At 49.3% G+C, this 26,336-nt stretch overlaps 1 protein-coding gene across 1 annotated transcript in view; it reads right to left on the reverse strand.

Annotated features, from left to right (window-relative positions):
* Positions 1–2,013: 2,013 nt before the first annotated feature.
* Positions 2,014–26,336, reverse strand: part of Nsg2 (neuronal vesicle trafficking associated 2) — a 60,129-nt gene continuing 35,806 nt past the window's right edge. Inside the window, 2 exon segments of the mRNA NM_001034152.1 lie at positions 2,014–3,815; positions 5,922–6,032. Coding sequence (NP_001029324.1) covers positions 3,624–3,815; positions 5,922–6,032 — 303 coding nt within the window. The 3' untranslated portion in view covers positions 2,014–3,623.

A 26,336-nucleotide genomic window follows, 5' to 3' on the forward strand; every position in this document is an offset into this window, starting at 1 on the left:
AGCATCTTGTCAGGACCCCAACACAAAGGGAGGACCACAGCATCTCACCTCCCATCAACGTGCAGCCTCAGCAGAACACGAGGACCTTGGGATTGTTTCAGATGTGCGGCATCATGCCGTGGCCTCTGCATCATGGCATGACTTCCCTATCACGTGTGAACCCCATCGTATCAAGAACTCAGCATCTGTCATTTTCTCAAGGTCATGTCAGATCCTTCACATCATAGCAGAAACTCGGCGTGTCAGGGGTGGGTATCACGTCAGGCTTGGAAGATGACGTGAGCATCACACCACGCACTCAGAAACATGAGAGGAAGCCCTTGTGATGTCCACACCCCTGTCATGTCAGGTTCTCTGCGTCCTATCAGATCTACAGTATCCTGTCAGCCCTTCAGAATCCGTCCGAGCTTGACTGTCACTGCAAGATATTAACATACGGCCGATCTTCCCAGAGTATCAAAACCTCACTACCCTATCTCGCCCTCAGGATCATGTGGGGACCTCATTACATCAGGTCCTCAAACTGATGTCAGAGCCTCATGTCAAAAAAAAAAATCTCACTGTGTACCAGGTCCCCTGCGTTATATCAAGAACTCGGCGTCATGTCATGATGTCAGTCGTACCTGGCCCTCAGTATCACGTTCGGACCTCTTAACACATCGCGCTAGGCTTCAGTTCCTTATCAAGCCTTGTGTGTCACCGCATGACTTTGGCCATTATTCGAGGATATTGCCTTGTTCTCGTGTCAGGCCTTCGGAATCATGACACATGACTTCAGTATTACATCAGGACTTTATCATTGTCTAAGAGCCTCAACATCACGTGAGTCCTCAAGTATCACGCCAGGCCTTTGGTATCGCATAGGGACTTCAGCATCAGGTTAGGGCCTTGGTAGGACAAAGACATCGAATCAGTCTCATTGCACCATATCAAGCTCTCAGTATCACGCTACAGCTCCAGCATTGGATACTAACCACCTCAGTGTCATTTCAGGCCTGGGTCATCATGTCAGGAACTCACCGAAGGTCAGGACCTCATATAAGATCAAGCTTCCATTTTCCTACAAATAGCATCATGCTAGGACTCATCCTAAGGTCAAGGCCCCAGAATCATGTTGCTGAATCGGTACCACACTTACCCCGAGGTCATTCCGTGCCCTCAGTATAGAATAGACAGAATAAAACACCATGTGTGCACCTCAGTACGACATCTGGACAGCCCTTGCAGTCACGTCTAGAGCTCAGCGTCATGCCAGGACCTCAATAACACATGCCACTCAGCATCAAGGCAGGCCTGCGGTGGCATTTAAGACACACAATATCACATGTGGGTGCTCTCATCAGCTGAGAACCACAGTATGTGACCAGGTAGTAAAACATAGGGTCACCATGGCGGTCCCTTAAGCGGCGTGTCAGTGCCTTGCTATGATGTCAGTGCCGTGATGCAGGGTCAGCATTACATCAGGCCCTTAATTAGCATCCTGTCTGTCAGAACTTCTGCCCCATCAGGATCTCAGCGTCCTAGCGGGGGGTGCTCAGCGTCATGTAATGTCCACCGTATCATGTCAGGGCTTCTGAATCCATCATAGCAGCAGCAGCACATCATGACCTCGGCATTGCCCACCTCTTGGTATCACATACTTCATGCCATATGATACTTCATATATCACATTGTATAATCATATATCACATCAGAGGATCCTTCAGCCTCCTATTAGCTCCTGAGCAATGTATCTGGTCCTCTGTAGGCTCTGGTGTCATCTTGAATAGCTCTTAAGATCTTGTAGGGCTTCAGGATGTTGCCCAGGGCTTGCCAGGACGTGAGCAGGGTATCAGGCTATCCTTACTTAAAAATGGAGACCCTCTCACGGTGCCCCATTCCCCCCTCCCACTTAACAGGGCACTCTGCTCCCAGCCTTACCAACCCTGCCTCCTGTACTCCCCAGTCTCCCCATGAGGTTCACTGAGCAGAAGGTCAAGCCGTAAAGGACAGATGGACAGACATTCAGGACTCTTGGACACATCTATGTTTATTTTTTTTTCCTGTCAGAAAATTTCAAGAATTACACCAAAAAATACTTCAGCCTTTGCTACCTACTGACAAAAATACACCACAAAATTATAAAGCGCTCTGTGGTTTTGCTAGGGACGATTTGTTGATCCGTTTCAGATGACAGATGAATTTACAGGTGACTCAAGGTGATGGGAGGGGGGAGGGGCGAGGGAGGAGAAATCAGATGCGAGTATCTGGCGGGACGGTTTGAGCTACGCTACTATTACCCAGCTGCTGTGTACAATGATTTCAGCAATAGAGCAAGCCACAAGAAAGTACCCTTAAACGGCCTGTTGGAGAGGCACTGGGAAACGGTAACACATTTCAAATGAGCAACTCTCCTGGCCAGTTCTCATCCTCATGGGCCTAGAGCCAGCACCTCCACAGAAAAGGATTTCCAGGAAGGCCTGTGAGAAGCAAGAGGCCCCTGCTATCCCGTGCTAGGAAAGCCCAAGGATGCTGGCCATGCCTCCCTGTCAGGTGCTTCTAGAACCTAGCCGGAGAGTTTGGACAAATGCCCTCTGTCAACACAACAAAGTGAGTACGAAGTCACTTTCTCCGGCTTCTTTTAGAAATGACCACTGCCAGCCCAATCTTCAAGTTTCTTCCCAGCTGTCAGATTCCCAGGCTAGAATTGTCTATTGTCAAGAGAATCCTGCTGCCATTAGCACGTTGGGAAAGAGCAAAAATGTGAAACCCAGGTGCCTACACTTTTAGCTGGGCCCAGGGAGGCCCGCCTGACCCGTCTTCATCTTGTCACCTCTCTTCCTTCTCTCCCTTTCCACCCCTGCCTTCTTGAAAACACGGGCAGCAGCATCTAGGGTGACACCTAGAAAAATAAAAAAAAGACAACATCTACCCACGCCTGTTTGCTGAGGCACAACAGCCGCCCTGTGAGCGTTCAGAGCCTAGGTCCTCATGGGCTGCCCAGGGCTGAGCGTGGATGCCTCCCCCGTGAGTTTGTGCAACTCTTGCAAGCTCACCACTGAGTGGTACTCTGCTCATTCCTAGTTTAGAAATGCCAACATCACCTTTTTCTCTAATTCAGCCTTCCCCGTCTTGCCGTGCTCCTCTCCTGCAGACCACAGGCAAACCGAACAGCCTACCCTTTGCCACACAGATACTCGGACGCCCACGCAGAAACCATGGCGTCTTATCTAAGAAACCCCAGAGAGGCTCTGCTCTTTACTGCCTTGCTGTGTCTTCCACACGGAGCCCGTTTCATGCTTTTTAATTCTTTTTCTCTGGCTCCCTTTTCTGTCTCTAAATTACCCTAACAAAGAATAAGCGGCGGCTTTGAAAATATCTTACATGGGAACAATCAACACGAAACATGCCTTTGTACACGCGCCTGACTTGGGTACGAAGCAACAATACGAAAGGACAAAAGGAAAGATCGATTCAGACAACTCCAGTGCACAATATTTTTGGGGAGTTCTCCCCAGACCCCATCCTGCCCCGCCCCCACCCCGTACCCCAGCAGTACAGTGTTGTCTTGTAGCTCCAGCCTTGCTTAACTAGCGGGGGGCATTCCCTTCTCCACAACCCCCCATCCCAGCTGGGGCAGGCCTCTAATGGCCCTGCGTCTTGGGTGGCTTGGGCTCGTGGATGACAGCAGCTGCTGACAGCCATGGCCCGATGGCCCGGGCAGTGCTCTGCTTGGCCACGCTGTAGTGGCTGATGACTGTGTAGAAGCGGCTCCTGGAGCTGGGGTCCTGGGATGAGTAGTAAGCGTCCAGCGAGGCCGGGATACAGCGCTTGTGCTGGGGAAGAAAGAGATAAGAGTGAAGAGTGACCAGGTGGTTAGCTGGTACCCACGGGGATGCTGACGCCCTGTGCAGGGGCTTCAGTTCCATCAGGCACTCAACTGTACCACAGGAGACCCTACCCCTGCACGTGGCCACAGTAAACCTTCCCCAAGATTATGCCATCTTCAGAGGAGAGCAAATACACCTACTCTTGGTACTGAGGTAAGACCAGACGCATTGGCCTGATGACCATATGACATCAGTTCTCTAGTGGCTGCCATTCTCTGTGGACAATGGCCCAGACAGCCACTGGTCTTACCTCAGTACTAGCAGTAGATGTTGACGTAGCCCCACAGTGGGTTAAGGGCATGTTCCCCGGAGGCTCTCCAGTCTCCAGGCTGCACTCTGAGTTTCCCCAGTTGATACAGATCTAGGTTCTCTGGCTTGTTTCCAGGGTTTGCCTTCTCTTATTCATTTATCAAATACGTCACAAATTTACATATTTTAAGAAGACTATACAACAATCTAATTTTGGATGAATGTTGCACCCATTCCTGGCTCCTTCCACCCCTCTGAGTATTTATATTTGGTATTTTACATTTTTATCTTTTTAGAATTTCCCCCTAGAAAAATTTAGCAAAGCGTTTCACCTCATGCACAGGTAGAATTTTCTTCTTCCTTTACTTGTCAATATTAGGGAAGGCTATGCCATGCCGCAGACAGCCTTTTTTCACTGTCAGGCTTCTACAGAATCCCCTTGTATGGATAAAGCGTGATTTATTCAGTTGTCTCCATTGTCTCAGAGCCTCAACTTCTATCCATTAAGAGTGTCGCCCCCTGGAGGTGTGTACCTGCACCACCCTACATACACTCTAAGTCAGAACATTCCCTATTTGACCCCCACCTTGGAGCATCATCCTAGCTGTGATGTCTTGGGAAATCCTATTAACTAAAGATGTGAAGTTCTGTTACTTCTTATGGAAAACGGGGGCAATAAATTCCAATTTTTTTTCCAGAATGGTTATGGGTGGTTTAGTAGAGATAACATTTATAGAAATTTCTAGTAAATAGTCTGACAGAAAATAGATACTCAGCAAATGGTGATTATAATAATTAACATCGTCGGGTTGGGGATTTAGCTCAGTGGTAGAGCGCTTGCCTAGGAAGCACAAGGCCCTGGGTTCGGTCCCCAGCTCCGAAAAAAAGAACCAAAAAAGAAAAAAAAAAATTAACATCGTCACCTGCTTCGGATTTCAAGCAGCTAATTTTATAGCAACTAACATGTATTGAGAGTCCATTACCAAACAGGCTTATTATTATTATTATTATTATTATTATTATTATTATTATTATTATCAGTGCTCAATTATTTGACTGTTTGGGCATACATAATTCTCCAAAGGAATAAGACGTCTTCCAGGTCACCCAAGTCTTTGAAGGAAGGAGGGCAACTAAAGCAATAGTCAGGAAAAAATGGGCCCAGAGGGTGAGGGGTGTCGGGTGAGGGGTCTGGACACAGGCAGGAAGAAAACCTCAGAAGCTCTGATCTCTGTCCTCCTGTCTCTTTAGGGACACCCTGATATAAGGGGTCAGGGGTTGGCCAGCTAGCCAGGGAGATCCATGCGAATCAGAGCTTTCTGAAGACTGCAAGTCAACATTAAGTATCAGCGAGCTTCTGTCACTGCTCATGCGCAGTCTGGAGCTGCCCTACTTCCTGACCTTTTCTTTTTCTTTTTTTTTTTTCCGGAGCTGGGGACCGAACCCAGGGCCTTGCGCTTCCTAGGTAAGCGCCCTACCACTGAGCTAAATCCCCAGCCCCCTTCCTGACCTTTTCAATAGCAACTCTAGAGCCTGCCTGAGACTAGGCTCCATCTTTCACCGCTCATGCGCAGTCTGGAGATGGCTCACTTCCGTCCTAATCTTGCCATGCAACTCTGGCGCCTACCTGAGACTGGTCCTTCAGGAGGACACGATAACTCTCTCCTGATGCAAGCTGTGTTTCAGACAGTCCACAGGTAGATTGACAGACCCAAACATGGCCAGCAGGGAAGCGAAGGCATCGGTAATCCCTCCAATTATCGACAGTCTCCTAGGGATGCCCGCCTACCCCAAGCTCCTTACCTTGTAGACAAATCCTTCAGGACAGCTGTGGTCGTAGGTGAAGGCTTTGTAAACCACCAGGAACACAATGCAGGCGAGGAAGGCAAGGGCCAGGCTGACAAGAATGGTGACCTAAAAGAAGACAGAACTGAGAGTCACATGGTCGGTCGTGGCTTACCCATTTTCAGGCCATACAGGCAACCCTCAGCACCTGGAGGCAACAGGACGGCTGGTGTGTTGGAAAGGGGAGAGGCCAAGGGCCCAGGGAATTCCCTGCATCTTGGCATTGTCACAAATTAAAATCTAGTATGATCCTTAGAGAACGTGTACCCATGAGCCTCAGTTTCTCCCTCCTGCAGGAAAATCTAGAAAGTTCTTAGCTATACATGTGATTCCCCCTCCCTTTTTCCCTCTTCCTGTCAACATGTGGGATGGAGGGATAATTAAGTCATTGCATCCAGGGCGTGGTGGTTTGTATATGCTTGGCCCATGGGAAGTGGCACTATTAGGAGGTATGGCCTCGTTAGAGGAAGTGTGCCACTGTAGGGGGCGTTTTGAAGTCCTATGCTCGAGCTCCACCCAGGGAAGAAGGGAGTCTCTTCCTAGCTGCTTGTAGAAGAAAAAAAAAAATCTCTCCTGTTTGCTTTCTAATCAAGATGTAGAACTCTCGGTTCTTCCAGCAACAAGTCTGCCTGGATGCTGCCATGCCTCCCGCCATGATGATAATGGACTGAACCTCCAAAACTGTAAGCCAGCCCCAATGAAATGTTGTCCTTTATCAGAGATACGGTGGGCATGGTGTCTCTTCACAGCAATGAAAGCCTAACTAAGACTCAGGGCTTCCTGCTTTCCTTCCACACCACACCCCTGTCCTCACCAGTGGGGTCTCAGGTCAGGCATCAATTGCTGGCTTTGCCTCTGTTTGGACACCTGATACCCACCTTGCACGTGCCCCCTACTCACTGTTCTCCTATCCCAATTTTATTTCAGCTTCGTTCTCCCCGCCTCAGGAATGCCAGTTCCACCGTGGCTGGCACTCGGCCCAAACCTCCTGAACACCTTAACCGTTCTCCCCAGTACTGCACACCTACCCTGTGAGGAAAGTCTGCCTTGCTGTGCACCTACAACCCGGACACTTTCTACCACTTCAATCCAGTGGGTCTGAAGCCATGACCCTCTCACCTGCAGCACTGACCTAGCTCTAAGAACTTTGCATGCCTCCTTGCTCTCTGTAGTACAGTTGGCACACAACCAGAAGAAAGTCTTGGCGATTTTAAGTTCAAGAGGGTTTTTCTTTTCCTACTCCAAAGCGTGGGATCGTCACCAACTAACCAGCCCAGAGTAAACGATCCCAGAGTAAATGATTGACTCCTGGCTGTTATCTACAAGCAGGTTTTTGTTTGTTTGTATAGTCCTGGGACTCCAGACAAACTGGAGCAACACCAGGACTTACTAGAAAGGAGTAAACGGCTGATAACAAGCTCGCACTCCGACCCCTCGCCCCCTATGATACTGAGGTCTTTGGACTTCCTGTCACAATTTGGGTGTGTGCATTACTTTTAAAAAGTCCATTGAGTCAGTTGGCCTAGAAATTGGACACAGCTCCTCTCAGGAAAGGAAAGTTTTATTTGATCTAGAAGAAAAATTAAGTCAATGTCTGTGGAAGTCCTCATCCTACGTTCTCACCCTAAGGCGTGTGGTAACCATAGGAGGAGACGGGGTCTATGATGCTCCAAGAGATATGTCTACACTCAGACGGATGTAGAATCCTATTTAAAGCTACCAATGCTGCCATGAGCTGCCCTGGCCACTCCCTCCATTACCCAAGCCCTCAGTTGAAGCCTGTTACACACACATCGCCTCCCAGGCAGGGTTTGGGTGATCACACAGTAGGATGAGGTGATGCAGAGCTCAGACCCAGGTCACCAGGCAGGACGTGGAGCTGGAATGCGGGAACCCATGGAAATGGAACCTGAAGAGAAACTATGTCTCCTCAAATTAACACTTAAATACACAGGAGAGTGGGTCACCCAAGATCACCACCCACCAATCCTGAGAACCCAACAGCAGCTGGTCAGGCAGTATCTGCGTTATAGATGTAAAGAAACTAAAAATTTCCAGATTGTCCAAGACCCAAGAGACAGAAAGAGTGTAAATATTTGCTCAAGATAACCAAATATCGTTTTGTCAGCTCCCCCTCCACATTTAGTGATTGTACATTAATGAATTCAATTTACTAGAACCCCCCAACACCACTCCAAATGTGGAAAAGTAAAACTTTCTATACTGAACAAATGTCGGACAATATGGCAGTTACTTACATGGGTTTCTATTATGCTAGGCATTCTAAGGATTCCAGAGGAGCGCTATCATGTAGGAAGATGTACAAAGGTCATATGCAAATACAGTTGCCCATCTGAAGAGTTTGGTGTTCACCAGGGGGTCGTGCACACAGTCACCCACTGATCTTGCTAGACGGTGTGAATCCACATAATATCATTCAGTCATAAGAGGGGTGAAATATGTGTGACAGACGTAGATAGACCTCAAAAATCATCGCACTGAATAAAAGTGATCTAAAAGGTCACTATGAAATATACAGAGTACATTAAACTGCAGAGATAAAAAACACATGGGCAGCCACCAGGCCCTCAGGGTCAGGAACAACAGGAAGTGACTGGTAATGGGGCCAGTTTCCCTCTGGGTGAAGAGAATGTTTTGAAATTAGGCAAGGATGACGGTCACATAGTGCTGTAAATATTGTAAATGCCACCGAATAGTTCATTTTAAAGTGACTGATTTTACAGTGTGCACATTTTTACTCCAAGTTTTAAATGCCAGAGCTGAGGGAACACGTTGCCTCCAGGGTGGGAGACATTCCTGTATTTGGTGACTCTGTCAGAGTGCTATAAAATGCTGCTGGCCTCCCTCCCAGCCAAGTGGGCTGCCCACATACCAGGATGCAAACAGTCATGGCCCCACCAGTGACAATGACATGGCCATAGACCTCATGCATGCAAAGGACAGGGTGGAGATCCACAGCCACACCTTCCATTTACCTGCATTCTCAGGTAGCTGGGGGCTCCTGGGAGATTCTCCCATCCCAGTGACCACATGTGACCTCAGCCTACCACTGAGCAGAGCCCCAGCCTTTTGACAGACCTAGCAGCAGGGTGAGATGTCTAAACACAGGAACAGACTGGGCAACATTCATTTAGGGTGGGTATTCCCACATCTGGGGCTACTAGCAGGTTAAAGAAGAGTGCCCTGCCGTCTCATCCCGGGTGCAGGTTCCCCAGACATACCAGCACCTTTCTGAGAGGAGCAGGGTATGATTTACCTAGGTCGTCAAAGCTGACTGTGTGACAGGGAAGCCTTCAGAAAATGTCACTGGGAAAAGAAGAGAGAGGAGGGGCGGAAGATGTAAGTCTCCTTTAGGCCCAGTGGTTTCAAGACTACTATCAGACGCATCTGACAGACCTTTGGATGCTGACATCTAGGTTTTCCCTTTCTGTGGATTCAAATTTAATGGGCAGTGGGCAAACGGGCCCAGGACATGGGCATAGTTTTCAATCATCCTATGAACTATAAGGTACACCCATGGAGAGACTGACTCCTATACGCTGTTTTGATTTGGGTCTCGAACTGGCTAGATCATGTGGACAGCATTTTTAATCACCCAGGCTCCTCCTGGGTGATCTGACATCAGAATCTCTGGGGGAGAGTCCAGGCCTCTGGGTGCCTGAAGCCTCTGCCTCCCTGGTGAAGGCAGGGAGAAGAGCTCTCTGTGAAGACCTGGGCCATGGCAACCTTCATGAATGCTGAGTGCTGAGTGAGGCTAGGACTAACCAGCCCAAATGTGCAGTTGGCAGGCTGTATTAGGGCAAATGGAGGTCATGTCCTCTGAAAGCCATCATCCCTCTCCTAAATTTTAGCAGGGATTGCGCTGTGACCAGGGCTACCAGCCCAGTGGGCTCTGGGACGAACCTGGGGCAGGAATGTGTCAGTGGGGGTAACTGCAGAGAGTGAGCGCCAGCTGGGACAGCAGGAGGCTCCGAGGAGAGGACCACACTTCCGCCAGAGGGCAGCTAGAGAAAGTGTGGGGTGCTCTAGAGACATGGTGGGCTTGGCTCAGAGGAGGCAAAGGAGTGGGAGGCCTGGAGCGGAGGGTGGGGGAGAGTGGACATACTGAATGTGGAGCCTTAACTCAGGGTGACAGGGAACTCTTGAAGGTTTTAAGTGGTCATGTAGTGGGATCAAGATTAGGCTTTGGAAAGATGTCTCTGGGGGCAGTGTATAGGGGGAGGGCTGGAGACAAGGCTGGAGGCAGGGAGGCCAGTGGGAAGGCTGATAATTAGGGGATATCTCAAACGTCGAACCAGCCTGGGCAGTACAGTAGAATGAGTTGCGTTGAAGAGACCATGTCTGCCCCAGAACTGGCGCATGAGGCTTGGAGATTTCTCACTTGGCTTCTACTGGGGTTTTCAGGCTGGTAGATAGATAGCCTGCTGCCCTGAGCCAGCTTCTCCCCTCCAGGAAGCTCAGTAGAATTCACAGGCCTCCAGAACTCGGAGTCTGTAGCTAAGTTCCCCAGTGGAAGGGTGAACCGTGGCTTGCAGGGAAGAACCTTCCGTTCCTCCACCCACCAACATGCTCTGAACTCAGACGCTGGGCTTCATGTCAGGGTTGATTGACTCAATTACAGCACCCAGTTCCTGGAGATGTGCTAATGCCCTTGGCTTCACCCCTCCAGAATTTAACAATCCGGGACCAGCATGAATTCCATGCTTTTCACCTAGATGCTAGGTGTCCTGCGATACGCTCTTCAGCACCTGCCAACACCTGTTTCCATCTCCCGAGCGTTTCCTCACTTCCGACTTCCTCACCGCAGCCGGTTTCCAGGTCTGCTCTTAGCCAAATGCTCTGAGGCAGGCAGGCCATTAGGGATGCGCAGTGACCAGTTAGGTATCTGATGAGCCCCCTCCTAGCATGTCACAGAGCAGGGTGTGGGGGCAGAGCGGATAGAGGGCAGGGGTGGGCTAGAAGGAGTCAGAGCGGTCCACCCTGAGGCTTTCAGCAGATCTCCTGCCCCTCCCCTGCCCACTGGCCAGAGGCAGCACCGCCATGCTCTGAATGCCAGCCCTCCTGAAAGATTCCCAGCAGAAAGGCTTCCTTACTGCATTACCCATGCTCAGCGGAGCGGACAAGATCCTCCCCCAACCCCAGCCTTCCTTTCCCTGCTCTCCACCTCCTACCTCCAAAGCCATTAACTCCTCTATCCACTCTAGACGTCCCATATCAAGGAAGGTCTCTTGCCCCAACTCCCCCTAAGGTTCTCAGGCACCATTTAGCCCCTCCCTGTCCACTCCTGTTCTTCAGGAATATCTCACTATGGCAGGACAACCTGGTTGGTCTGCTGCTTCCCTTGGGAGGCAGTGCAGAGTAGCTCTGCACAGACAAAGCATCTGGGTTCCGTTTGCCTGATTGATTGATTGATTGCCTGTGAGGTAGACTCTACTGGATCTTCATCTTTTAGGTGAGACTAAGGCACAGAGAGGTCATGTGCTTTTCCCAAGGACACACAGGACATTAAGCAGTATGCTCTCAGGAGATGAACTATAGAGGATGTGCTATCCGGGGGTTGGGTCTGTTCTGCTCCTCAGAAAGTGTGGACTAAGCCTGCTCATCTGCTACATGCTGGCTTGAAGCCCAGGTTAGAGGAGTTCTCCACACAGGGCAGACAATACTAAGTGTGTAGGGGAGGGTCCTTTCCTATGGTCTCCAGCCCTGATTCCTGTGAAAATCTTCCCCCTCTATAAGAGGGGAGACAGTCAGAAAGTGTGTGTGCATCCCTGGAGCAGGAGGAGGGCGGCCCTCATCTCAGTCTGCCACAAAGGGTACATCATTTGGAAGGACGGGCACGGCAGGTGTAATTAGGTCAAAGGTCTCGAAATGCTTCACCCAGGTGGGTATTAAAGGCCATGGCTTTATTGTAGACACGGATGAAGGCAGACACACTGGGGAAGGAGAGGCAGTGTGGAGATGGAGTGAGTCCCAGAGCTAGAAGATTCAAGAGGAGAAGACCCCATGTAGGGGCCTGGGCTGGCTAGCTTCATGTCAACTTGACACAGGCTAGAGTCACTGGGAAGAAGGGAACCTCATTTGGAAAAATATCTCCATATAAGATAGGGCTGTAAGTAACCCTATAGGATATTTTCTTAGTGGCTGATGGGAGAGGAGCCAGCCCATTGTGGGTGGGACCATCCCTGGGCTGGTGTCCTGGGTTCTATAAGAAAGCAGGCCGAGCAAGCCGAGTTGAGCAAGTCAGTAAGTAGCACCCCTCCATGGCCTCTGTATCAGCTCCTGCCTCCAGGTTCCTGCCCTGTTTGAGGTCCTGCCCTGACTTCCTTCAGTGAATGTGGTGGTGTGAGCCAAATTAACCTTTCCCCTCCACGTTGCTCTGATCATGACGATTCATCACAGCAGAGGCATCCCGGGCTAAGGCAGGGTCTATCCACATCTTTGTCTTGAAATTCTGGCTTCCGTAGCTGAGAGAACCAAGTTCTGCTGCATTAAGGCACAGAGTTTATGGTCATTTATCGTGGCAGCTCCGGCGAGCTAACACAGTGTCCTCCAGTAGTGCCTGGTGAGCTAAGGAAGCTCTGTTTCTGCACATTAGCTGCCAAGAGCTCCTCATGTACTTCAAAAGTCGCAGACTCAGGAGGATGACTGTCACCATGTCTGGTGTTACAAATCATTGGAGCTACCCCTCACCCCACAATCCCGTAAGCTTTGAAGCCCAACACATCATGTATCTCCCCTTGCCTGTGTGTGTGTGTGTGTGTGTGTGTGTGTGTGTGAGAGAGAGAGAGAGAGAGAGAGAGAGAGAGAGAGACGCAGAGACAGAGAGAGACAGAGAGAGGGAGACAGAGACAGAGACAGAGACAGAGACACCTCATTTTTTGCTGCTCTCCACAGCCCCAGCTTCCAGTTCTGGAGTGGTTCTGGTGGAGAGGAGACCTTATGTGCACTGAAAGCCCCCGCCCCATACACATTTGTCCTTGTTTTGTGGACGAAGTCCTTGCTGCTGTGAGGTCTCACATCTCCTCCATCTATCTAGCATCTGACCATCTATTTTTCTTTTCTTTTCTTTTTTCGGAGCTGGGGACCGAACCCAGGGCCTTGTGCTTGCTAGGCAAGCACTCTACCACTGAGCTAAATCCCCAACCCCATCTGACCATCTATTAACAGACTCCAGCTGACTTGAAACTTAAAATATAGCCCGCACTGGACTCAAACTCATCCTCCTGCCTCAGCCTCTGAATGCCTGGATCAAAGCATTTGCTGTCATGCTAGCTTCGGGCCCCTTGTCACTGTTCTTGGCTTCCAGAGGGACAGGAAGGGAAGGAGAACCCAATGCATAGGGTCATCTGAAGTCTGCCGTCTGACACGGTGAGCTATAAGCGACACGGAACTGGTCGATAGGACGCTTGTTTCTGCTGGCCCACAGAGCTGGGCCCTCACTCTGGAGCAGGTACAGCATGTTCTGCAGTAGCTACAGGTTGTGTATCGCCCTGCTTCTGCCTCTAATTAGCTGAGCATCTTGGGTAAGAAACATCACTGCTCCAAGCCTGTGTTTCTTCATCTATTAAATGAGGACCCTTAAGGCGGATGTGGACTCAGATCTGGTGATACCTCCAACCCCCCAGACACACACACACACACACACACACACACACACACACACATACACATACATACACACACATACACACACACATACACACACACACGCACACACATACACACACATACACACACATACACACACACATACACACACACGGGCACACACACACACACACGTGCCGCTGTTACCTCTCACTGACTGTTCAGTGATGCACAGAGCCCTGTGACAAGTGACATTTGTGCACTCTCTGTTTTAAGCCTCATGCTGGCCCTATAGGCTCAGTCACCACCCTCACTTACAGAGCTGGAAACTGAGGCACAGTGGAGCCCAGTTCTCGGCAACAGAAAGAGCAGAGCCTGGCCCGCAGAGCATGTCTGTGGCCCTTCCCTGACATGCTTTGCTAATCCTCCGTGTCTGCGGTGGCGTTTGCCTGCAGGAGGGCAGGGGAGTGGCACGTTACCATGAGGCAAATTGCTCACTTATTCTGGGAGCACACGGTACCGCAGACTGTAAGGGGCAGGAGAAGTACACAGCGGTCCGCTGACTGCCCAGCCAGGTTCCCCACCCAGAGCCCCAGCGCTGGGGAAGCAGGGGCCTTGTTAGCATTCAGGTCCTGCAGCCTCTGTGCCATGGTTCCCAACAAATGGCCCTTCTTTATGAAGAGAATGAACCCTGGAAACCTCCTGGCAAGGGAAGCTCTCACACTGGGGAAATTAAATTTTGTGGAGACATAAAACCAGAGCCACCCAACAGGCGTGATAGAAGTGGCAACCACCCCCGAGGAGATGGAATCATGGCTCCTGGCATCTTATCCTGGGATTGGTCTCGGGATTCTGAAACAGGCTTCAGAGGACAGGGCGGGATATAAGAGCCTCTGCAAACCCACTGAAATGGTGTTCTGGCCTCTCCCTCGTACCAAGCAGAGCAGAGAACACGCTATGGTTGGGTTGTCTAATGGAGGCCTCAGAGTGGTATGCACCTGGGTGTCTACCCTCTGCCCCGCCCCACCTTGGGGACCTCAGCTCCCTTCTTAGGTAGGGGTTGTACAGAAGGCATCTGCATAGTGGCTGAGTATGGTGATGCAGACCAAACCTTAGGTAGGGCTGGATCAGTATAGATGTCCAGGGTCTTATGGGACCTCAGCACATACACCAGCTCTACGCCCATTTTACAGATTTGTGCAGGACACAGACAGAATGGCTTGTCGTGTCTGACAGGCTTCTTGTTCCTCTTCGGCATCCTCTCTCATAGCATATCCTGGGGGGGGGGGAGTTCTTTTCTCTCTTTCCTTTTTTTTTTTTTTTTGGAGCTGGGGACCAAACCCAGGGCCTTGCGCTTGCTAGGCAAGCGCTCTACCACTGAGCTAAATCCCCAACCCCCTCTCTTCCCCTTTGACACACTGTGGTTCCCTCAGGGTATTGGGGGGCATAGAGATCAACCTCATACGCTAACTCTAGGCCACCTGAGAACACTTAACATCACTTGTACAATGGATCTGAGTTGTTCCCTTAATCTCCCCTGAGATCAACTACCGTGGGGGAAGGGAAGAGCTGTGTGTGAAGGCACTAACTTGGCCTCCCTCCTCCTGCTGGGTTCAGCTCCACCAGGCCTGTGTGTGACTCAGTTGTTTCTTTAGTACCAGGGGTTAGGATACGGTACTGTCACGGTCATGTGTGCTCTGTGAGGGCCCTGCTGACAAGCAACAGCCTCTCTGAGTTTCTTCAAGGCTCCTCAAGAGAGCTCACTGGCGGTTCACATTGATGAGACAGAAATGAGTTTCTGAGGTGAAGCCTGGCCTCTCTGGCCTCTTCCGCCTCCCCTGGCTAATTAAGTCTTCCTTTGGCCACTGAGGCTCTTCCTAAATGACCCCTCTGGAGACCGCAGAGGTGTTCAAATCCTCCTCTTTGAACCTCCATGGCCTGCACTCTTGTGGAACTGAGTCAGATGCAGAGTCCCGAGCCCCCACCTCTGGGTTCCTGTGATAACTTCCATCCTACCCTACCCTGGAAGTCAGCAAAATCCACACAGATCCCAGAAGCCAGGGAGCAACTTACTCAGAACTGTCATCAGCTTGTTACAGTTGAAATCATGTTTTTGTTTTTCTGTTTTACCTCTAAAGAAGACAAAGCCGTCTCAGTGTCTGTGAGGAGCTGGCCCCAGAATCCGTGTGGATCTCACTATGATACATTCTTCAAACAGTAATATTCTGTACTGTCAGCCACAGCGGGGAACAGGGGTTGGCCCTCCCAAGTACGTGACTGTGCTCCTCCTTCACGCAGAAATAGCAAGACTCATGACCCCAACCGTGACTCATGAGATAAGAAGAAAAGGAACGGGGAAGATGGAGGGAGAAGACCCTGTACTTTGGAGACACAGCACAGGGCCTCAGCCCCTCAAGCTCCCTTTCTGCTTTCCTGAGCTCCATTGACCTCTCTTCCTTTTCTTCTCATCTCATGGGTCAGGGTTGGGATCATGGGTTTTGCTATTTCTGCGTAGGGAGGAGCACAGTCACCTGTTTGGGGTAGGGGCGTGGTCAACCCCTCTTCCTCCCTGTGGCTAACAGTACAGAATAGTCCTGGTTGAGCAATGGATGGCGACCAGATCCACATGGGTTCTGGGAAGTAAAACACCAGAGCAGGGCAAGGAAATGAGACCCGTATTAGAGGTCCCCAAGGCCATGGCCAGGAGGACTCAGGACAAGGGATGACCTGTGTGCCTGGCTGTGACTTGTCACCATCAAGGGCCACACCCATAGTCACAGAAAGGAAAGGAGCCCATGGCCAAGTTCAATCAGGCCATGGGCTTCCACAGCCCTCCTGGTGGGGTCACACAGCGTGTGCTCCATCTCTATGGAATTACATTTTGTTATTTGATGCATATGGGTATTTTTTATTGGATGAGTACAGGTATTTTGCCTGTAGGTAAGTGCACCATGTGCATGCAGTACCGAAGGAGGCCAGAAGAGGGCGTTGGGCCTCCTAGAACTAGAGTTACAGTTGCGAGCTGCCACGTGGGTTCTGGCTGCTTCTACAAGTTCTTCTGGGTCTTCTACAAGAGCAGCAAGGGCTCTTAACTGCAAAGCTAGCACACAGTCTGGCATTTTAGCATACTACATCAAGCTCAGCAGAGACTCAGTACCTGGGGACTTGTGCTGAGTGCTGGTCAGGAAGTCACCCTATGCTGCCCACCACCCTCTGTTCTAGACGGCTAGATGGAAGGCAGTGTGCAGCTCACACAGTATTGTGTGTAAACCGAGGCAAAGAGAACCCTCCAACAGTTCTGGGACTGGAGTGGAGGGAACATTCTTAAAACACAAGTTCCCAGAGGCCAAGCTTGCAAGCAGCCCTCTCTCCACGGTGCTCTCAGCCTTACTCCATGAGTTCTTTTTACACAGACAAGCACCCTCCCCAGGGTGTGTGTGTATGTTTGTCTGTCTGTCCGTCTGTCTGTCCATCTGTGACACAGGTAGGGAAAGAGACATGAGGACCTAGAGGATTCAGTAGGGAGACCTTCTTCCATCACAAACAAAGGCAGCAAGGCCAATAGGGAGTGGAAATGTGTTCCCCTCCCCCACGTCCTCACTCCCCCTCCCACACCCCCTCACCCCCGCTCCTGGCTACTTTTGTGTCAATTTGACACAAGCCAGAGTTACCAGAGAGGAGGGAACCCCAGTTGAGAAAATGTTGCCATAAGATTGGGCTGTAGGCAAGTTTGTAGAGCATTTTCTTAATTAATGATTGATGGGGAGGGCCCAGCCCATGGTGGGTGGGGCCACCCCCGGAGCAAGTGGTTCTGGGTTCTATAAGAAAGCAGGCTGAGCAAGCTATGGGGAGCGAGGTAGTAAGCAGAACCCCTCCATGGCTTCTGCATTAGCTCCTGCCTCTAGGTTCCTGCCCTGTCTGAGTTCCTGCTCTAACTTCCTTCTGTGATGTGTAAGCCAAATAAACCCTTTCCTTCCTAGGTTCTTTGGCTGAGGTGTTTCAGCACAGCCATGATCCTAACGAGGACCCCCTCAATGTCTATGTTCACAGGGGGCCCTGCTGTCCATGGTGACTGCTCGGTGGGCAGGCCTGGCTTCTCACCCTGGGGACATGTGGGCTAGCCTCTCTGGCTCTGGGAGCCTCCGCTGACTGTTGCCTAACAACGTTGCAGTTCTGTTCATTAGAATTTGGAACAGAGTCTGATTCTCCAAATCAATTTTGCTGACCTGATTTTTTTTTTCTTAAAAATCACTTTTCTGCCAAGAAAGGGGATTAAAGAATGAAAGTGGCTAAATCAAATAAGGAATTTGGGCTGCATAGATTGTGTCTCCATGGAGACGAGAACACGGGCTCGTCTCCAGCAAGATGGCTGGATGCAGCAAGATAGCTGTGCTCCAGATATCAGTGGCCAGAGATGGGGTTTGCTTCAAGTACTTGGGACAGAGAAGATGCCATGCCCTGGCCCCTTTTGTTGAGATGGACGAAAGCAAGTGGATGCCAGTCCTTCAGCAGTCAAGTACTCTATGTTCCAGGTCCCAGTTAGGCAGGAGTCATTGTTTTTGGGTCCTTGATCTTGGAAATCAAGTCTGGTGCAGCAGGCCTCAGAGGACAAGAAGCCATGATAACTCAACATTAGGTATGATCACAGCCAGGGCCCATAGCATGGGAACTCCAGAGAGACTCAACCCCAACAACGGTATAGGGAGGCTCCTTGTTGTGTGTGCACTGGGGAGGGGTGCCCTCCATAGGAAAACAAGCCCATAGCAGAAAGGTCCAGTGAGCCTGATACTACAAACTGGGAGCAAACGAACTTTCCCCCACATCCGTTTTGTTTTTTTACCCCTCTCTTGGCAAGTGTGCCTTGGGTTCCTGTTATCGTCTGCCAATGGTCTGTGTTCATATGTTCTAGCTTGGTCCCCAATGGTGATGCTGGGACTGGGGGTAAACCTTTAAGAAATGGAATCTCAGGAGGTCAGTCATCTGGATGCATTGTCTTTGGAAAGGGGTTCAATACTTTCCAGGGGACTTGGGTTACTTTTCAGCCTGGGTTGTCATAAAGGAGCAAGGCCAGCTCCTTTCTCTTGTCTGACTTCCTGTCTCGCACATGACACCTCCCTTTCCCACACATTTCCACCATGATGGCATCTATTGTGATGTGATATGTTAGTGGGATCTCTGTCATAGCGATGCCATGTGACTTGGACTTTCAGCCTCTAACACTGTAGGCCAAACAAATCTCGCTTTCTTCATAAAGTGTTGAGCTTCAGGCTTGCTGCCATGGCAGTCAAAGCTGAGTCTTTTTTTTTTTTCTTTAGGGCTTGGGGAGGGGAGTTGAGAGTGTGTAGTAGAAACAGAGAAAGGCAGAGAGAGAGAGAGAGAGAGAGAGAGAGAGAGAGAGAGAGAGAGAAAGGAGGCCATCCATGAGCACATGGAGAGAAGGGGGGAGCAGGAGCAAGAGGATGAGAGTGAATGAGTCTTTTTGCATCATAATATAAGAACCCTCCCTGAAGTGAAGCTGTGTCATAGAGATTCCTTCAGCTCTCCTGAACCCCGTGCTGCAATTCAGCTCTAGGAGAAGCTGATCTTAGGGAGAGCCAATGTTTTCTGGGTGACCAGAAGCAACCCCCATCTACCATATGGGTCTGGTTTAGGCAGGGAGCCCCTGGAGAGTGTCAGGATGTGGTACCAAAACTTCCTTCCTTCCTTCCTTCCTTCCTTCCTTCCTTCCTTCCTCCCTCCCTCCCTTTCGTTTTCAGAGAATTTTAATTTATGTTCATACATGTGTGTCTGTGTGAGTACATGTCACAGGTGTGGTGCTCACAGAAGCCAGAAGAGAAGCTGGGATTTTAGGCTGTATTGAGCCACTCGGTGAGGGTTCTGGGAACCTAACTGGGATCCTCTGGAAGAGCAGCCACTGAACATCTTAAACCTCTCTGAGATCCATCCGTCAGCGAATTCCATGTCTTCTAGTCAATGTGATCAACAATTTCATCCTTAAATAACACAGAAACTGCCCCCTTAAGGCCCACATGTCCTTGGATGAACATGCCCGCACACATGTGCATGTGTGCATGTATGTGTGTGTGTGTGTGTGTGTATCTGAGTGTGCACCATGTGCATGCAGTGCCTGTGGAGGCCAGAAGAGGACTCCCTTCTTTGGAGCCCCTGGAACTGAAATTACAGACCATTGTGAAGGCACCATGAGGATGCTGAGAACCAAACTGGGGTCCTCTGCAAGAGCAACCCCCATGTTCTTAATCACTGAGCTGCCTCCTGTAGAAACATCTCCACAGGCTCCATTCTCCCCGTCTTGATAAAAGGAAGCCAGGGGTTTCCCTAGAAGCCTGCAATCCAGGCTCTGCTCCCCTGACCGCCGAACTTGCATTTCTCTCATGTCTTCAATTTGATTTCAGAAAACCCCAGCTCTGACCAGGGACCTTCTGGACACCGCCCAACTCAGCAAACCAAGAAGTTCGCAGCCTGGCTACGCCTGCGGCTGGTGATTACAGCTAATGCTCCACTCCACCACACAGGCAGAAACGCCTTGAGCAGCAGGGCCGTGGATCTTATTAACTGCTTTCGGGTGACGGTTTTAAATTATTATTAAGAAAATGAAAAGCTACCAAGCGTTCAGGACACAGGCGGTGTGGTAATTCAGTTCTGTCCACCCAGAGGCTGGGATGCGACTATTTGAAAGGGAAGCGGTAGAAAGGAGGAGGGAGAACTTAACACCAGACCAATATGGGTTTCAATGTCTGTTCCAGCATTTAGTAGTTTGTAACTTTAAGCTGACGACACCATTCCTCTGAGCTTCCACTTCCTTATCTGCAAAACAGTGACCGGTTCTGACATTCACTTACCAGGTATGGCGGGAGAACTTACAAGCACGCGGAGCAGAACACCCCCAGATGCTGGCAGATGCTGCCATCACCACTGTCACAATCTGTCCCTCACCGAGAGCCAACCACTTGACCTCCTGCTGCTATGGGTGCTAACTTTGTTTCATGGAGAATGCTGGGTGGGTCACACCCCTGATTAACCTCACAGCTTCACTGGGCAGGTATGAGACCTGTGCACCTCACTCGCTCTCCCTGGCTGCCAATAATTAAGGGTCATTTTGATTCCCTTTAATGAGGACAGCATCTGTGTACACACAGCCAACCTGGGAGTCCATAGAGACACTGCGGTAGGGCCTGAAACCCAGAGAAATGTCTATCCCAATCCATGTTCCCACGGGGACTGTGGTTTCGGGACTCCGAAGCCCTGTATGAGGTAGGCAGCATGACCCAGAGCGAGGTGTCCAAGGCTCGGTCTTTGTACAAAGCTGTATTTGAAAGGCCATGGACTGACTGATTGAGGGATTGGAGGTAAGGCTTGGGCCAGGGAATCTTCCCGAATATAGGAACAAGGTCCTTAAAGAGGAGCAGACTCAGCTACTCCAGGCCGAGAAAGCCACCCTGATGTTTGTCTGTGTCAATCAGGCATTACCCAAACTGCTTTCTTGGATACTGTTTCATGTATTTGTATTTGGCCATGACTGGCTGCTGTGGACACTCAGCGAGTAAAGAAATGTCACATGACCATTTTTTCCCCTCTCTACTCTTAACTTTATTTATTTGTATCAGTGATGCCTGCATATATGTCTGTGCAACACACGTGCACAGAAGAGGGAGACAGGTCCCCTGGGACTGAAGTGACTGTGATCCATCACAGAGGGCTGAGGGTGGTATTTGGGTCCTCTTGAAGAGCAGCCAGTGCTCTTAACTACTGAGTTAAGTCTCCAGCCACCCCCCTTCCTCTTATTACCATGCCCCACTATGGGTTAGTAGCGCCTAACGTTCACCTCATACCTCTCTCTGCCCAAGCATTCGTGTCTGCAGGATTCCTATAGGACGAGCATCACTAATCCGAAGATCTGAAATTTGAGTCATTCTGAGCACTGAGGTGATCCGTAAGCAGACGATTCCTACTGCCGACCCCACACAGTGGGTTATGGTGGGGATGAAGGCAAGCCCAGTAAGAATGCCAAATAAAGTGACCGCAGGCTCTCCACAGTGTACACATGAAACACGACAGTGTGGATGTGCTTCCGGGCCCCAAGGCTACCGATTGTGAATATGCAAATATTCGAAGTCTGCCCTCTTTAACCTTCCTGGTCCCAAGTGTTGCTGGACAAAGGCGTCTCAACCGTACATGTGCTTAATGCTATTATCTCAGAGACGCCAACAGAAAGAACAGAAGTGGGAAAACAAGATGCATGGAAGATAACAGATCTCATCTTTGAGATGAAGGGGCCATTGGCTGGCTTAGTGTTTTCTAGAAGGCTGGCCAGAGAAGGAAATGGATCTGTGACGATGTTCATAACATGTGGAAGAGAAATACAAACTGACTGCTTAGAAGATGAGCAGGCGGCTTCTCTCTGACCTGTCCAGCTTCAGACAAGCCACTTCCCCACTCTGTTTTGTTTTCTATCCAAGAAGAGTGAATCCAGCCATGTCACTGTCACAAGACAGTTCTGAAGTCCGACAGCATCGACAAAAGGCAACAGGCACTGGTCCGGCAGCCCCGTCTCTACTCCGTCTACCCCAGCCTTCTTTTCTCTCCTGGTCCTGAAGCAGTCATTGGAGTGTGGGTGTTTAACTGTACAAATCATTCACTGTCATTGTTCAGAAAGAAGGAAGGAGGGTGGAGTGGGGGGTCACAGCTTCGCAAGCGCACCTGTGCCTGAGTTTCCTGAGCCACAGCGAGCAGCTAAGTAGTTTGGCCTCCAGGTTCTGTCAGAAATACTCATTCAAATAAACCGGGCAATGGCAGTCCGGGGTGATACTCCCTGCCACTAACCATCAGGAGAGGTAAATCAAAACCGTAGTTAGATGCCACCTCACCGTAGCTAGAACGACTGTTCCCAAAAGGAATAATGATAATGATGATGATGATGATGATGATGATGATGATGATGATGATGATGATAATAATGAATGCTAAAGATAATGTACAAAAAAAGGGTGGGAATATAAATTAGTGTAGCCACTAAGGAAAGTCATATGGAGGCATCACTAAAAACTGAGTATGTCCTCAAAACAATAAAGTCATCGTGTAGAAGAGGCAGGAAGCACTCGTTCACACCGATCTCAGCGCTGTTTCTAACACTTAGGTCGTGGGATCGATCTGGGTGTCCATAACAAACGAAGAAAGAGAATAAAGTATTTATGGACAGTGGAATACAACTCAGCCATAAAAAAGGAAACCCACGAAATCTTGTCACTCGCAGTACCATGGGTGGTCTGCTAAGTGCTATGTCAAGCAGATAAAGACGAATGTCACTGATTCGCATCCTGTGTGGGGTTAAAAGGGGTTCATCGTGCAGAAATTGAGGAGAGGATGGTGGCTATCAGAGGTCAGGGTAAACTGAGGGAGAGGCGTGGTCAGGAGGTTCAGTGTTACAGAGGCAGAAGAGTCAGCTCTGCTATTCTGTTACTCCAGGGTCAATATAATTCCCCAAAATATACTGTATATCTCAAAAGGCTATGAGAGGGTTTTTAATGGACTAACCATAAAGAAATGATAAAAGGAAAGATAATGCATGCGTATGTTAACTATCCTGAAGTGGTCACAAGTCAGAACAGTGGATTGACTTTCGTAACAATGCTCAGATATTAAGTGCCAATCAGGGGGTCAGGAAGCTGATTTTAGAAGCACTAAAACTATATGAATAAATGATATTCAAAAGGTTCAGTCCTTTCTAGGGGGACAAAAATAATGAAAGGCGTGTCCAGGTCTCAATTGCAGTGCCATACCCTGCGGTGTTTTAGGAAATTCATAGTTTTCTCATCGTATTCAATAGTTGAGACATGTAGTTGATTTTCCCGGCTCCCCTTTTTAAACTTGTTTTAAGGAACATTTTTCCTCCCGGAGAATGGAAGTGGCAAAAATCTCATTTACACGTGATGGGATAACACTGGGTCACAGACATAGGCTGGGTGCCCGGTTCAGGACAAGCTCAGTGCTATGGGCTACAGGGATAAAGATGGGCTCGAGAGTTAACGGGCAAGACGTGGAGCAGTGTGCTGGAGATGGCACTTCTGAGCCCGCCTCACAGGAGACAGGAAGAGTGGGCAGAGAGAGCGGCCTGAAGGTACAGAGGTCGGGCAAGGGTACACGCTGATGGAAGACAGGGTTTCTGTGTGTTAACACAGCGATTTGAAGTAAAAGCTTCTTGGGAACTCGAGAGAGCGCTAAACCGGTTGAGCTTCTGAGCTTTCACTGACATGGTTCCACTTGAGTCCTTGAGAAGTACTTAGGCAGCTGAGATGAAAACTGATGCTAAACAGAAACTTGGGACACCAGCTGAGGGTTTGAAAAGCAATCCAGACATAACTGGATCCCACGGCCCCCGTCACAGTCCAAGACTGAACCAGGTAGCTGGATAGACACCCAACCAGGAAGGAGACATTATTTCTGAAGCCAGCTGTTTTGTGGCTTTGTGTACATATGCTTTAACTAATTATATAATTCTCTCTCTCTCTCTCTCTCTCTCTCTCTCTCTCTCTCTCACACACACACACACACACACACACACACACACACACGCGCGCGCGCAGGATGAGGGACTCCACCTTACAAACTGGAGACCTAAAGCTCAGGAGTCAAAGGGAAGTGAGCCGTGCCAGCAAGGCAGGGCTGAGCCTTCCCACTCTACAGGCGCGTGTGGCTTCCCTCTGTAGACCTGCGTCAGAAGCAGGAAGTGGACACAAATATACAGGCAGCTGTAGGTGTGTGCAGCCCAGAGTTAGATGTTCCCTCCAGCTCCAGGGATGACTGACTAATGGATCCTTAAAGAATTAATCCGTAAACACAGAGCCCCAGAGTTCTACTAATGGTCAATGACGAATGGCGTTGCTTTAGGATAAAATCCACCTAAACGTTGCTTTAGGATAAAATCCTTTGCATGGCTCCATCCCAGGAGCGAGGGCTTGTGCTGCCTTGTGTCACCTGCACCATGCACCTCAAGACAAGGTGCAGGGCGGCCACTCTGTAAATCCGCGCCGACTGAATGGGGGCACTTGGAGAAGACTCGCTCAAGGGAGTTACAATTAAGAAAAGGCAACATATTAAGGACATATTTCACGATGCAATCTTTCAAAGTCTCAGAGAGAGGCGGCTGGATATAAACTGAGTTTGCTTACTTATTTCTTCATGTATTTACTGAAAACTATTATAACCCCCAGGAATACTTATATAGATGACTTTATGAATTATCTCTGTGTGTAAAAAAAATTTAAGACAAAGATAAACATCATTTCCTTACCCTCAGTTTCCCTGGAGAATAAGTAGAGAAAAAAGCATGAACTCCTTTTCTCCCCCAGAGGCAGAATAAACACACAAGCAAACTGATAAATACAACACACATGGAGCAAATAAAACCTCACAACATTCTCTAAGCAAAGTTTTAAAATTAACCAATAGAAGGTGGTCGTATACACAAGGAGGATGTGGGCTACACAATGCGTAAAAAGTGACTTTTTATCTAAAGACCTACTGGTGAAATAATCCTATTTGTCAAAATTTAGTACTGGATCAAAAAAATACAGAACCTCACATTTCTAGTGATAAAAGCCTCCGGACTAAGTGTGGACCCTGCGCTGTACAATACTGAGCCTCCAGGCCAGAAATAACCACTGGTGCCCTAGTGGCATGACAGTTCTGTGTGTAACCCACCGCTTCTTCCTGGTTCGACTTAAAGCCTGTACCAGGGAACACGCTTGGTACTGAGGTCAAAGTCTACAGGTCCTAGGGAGGAACTTACTACTGATGCTTTGCTCAATGACATGTTGTCCAACTAACTTGTAAATAATTATATCTATACGTATAGATTAGTGCTACTCTCGGTCTCGGCCAGAGATGTTTCTTCTTGCACTGGGCGGCTGTTTAATGCAAAGACTCATAAACTGGCGAAAGTGTGGAGCACAAATGACTGCTGAACACTGAGCTCTAATAATCATCTTTAGGGCCTAGAGAACATCAGAGAGGGGACAGAAAGACTGCAGGAGTTGGAGGATAGGGGAGAGCATTTCAAGATGCTATCACCAGACATGGCATTGCTGTTGCTATTATGATCACACAGCAGCTGCAGTTGTGTGTGTGTGTGTGTGTGTGTGTGTGTGTCTTATTTCACATGGATGTGAAATAAGAGGGGGATAGTTGGGAAGGATAAAGAGCGTGGGTCTCCCAGCTCTTGTGGACAGAGATGATGAGTGGGGTTGGGGGTTGGGGGTTGGGTATTCAGAAGTCCTGTGAGCATGTAGGGTGAATGACCACACCAGACCAGCAATCAGGAAGATCAGCTTTACTTAGGGTGATTCAAGGCTTATAAAGTTTTGAGGGACTAAAGGTAAAATGTCCAGGATGGACAAAGGTCATTGGCTAAGGTCTTGCAGCACTGCAATGCTTCATTAGCAAGGGGAAGAATGCTAATGTCAGGTGCTAGCTCAACAGGTTTTATCAGGAAAAAAGAAATCGATCCTGTAACCTAATTGAGGCTACCTGACATTGAGGTATATGTGGAGACTTAGAATTCCCCAAAGTCAGAGGAGAATTCCCCTCCATCATGTGCCAAGATCCAGAAGGCTAGCCACTCAGTAGTGGACTTTGTCTTTAATTAGCAGTTTTCCCACAAAAGGGGTCACCAGGAGTGGGAGGGGGACAAGAGAGAGAGGGTAACGGGGTGATTATGATCACAGTACATTGTACACATTCATGAAATTG

The sequence above is a fragment of the Rattus norvegicus genome, chromosome 10, assembly GCF_021556685.1.
Source record: "Rattus norvegicus strain SHRSP/BbbUtx chromosome 10, alternate assembly SHRSP_T2T, whole genome shotgun sequence".
Taxonomy (NCBI): domain Eukaryota; kingdom Metazoa; phylum Chordata; class Mammalia; order Rodentia; family Muridae; genus Rattus; species Rattus norvegicus.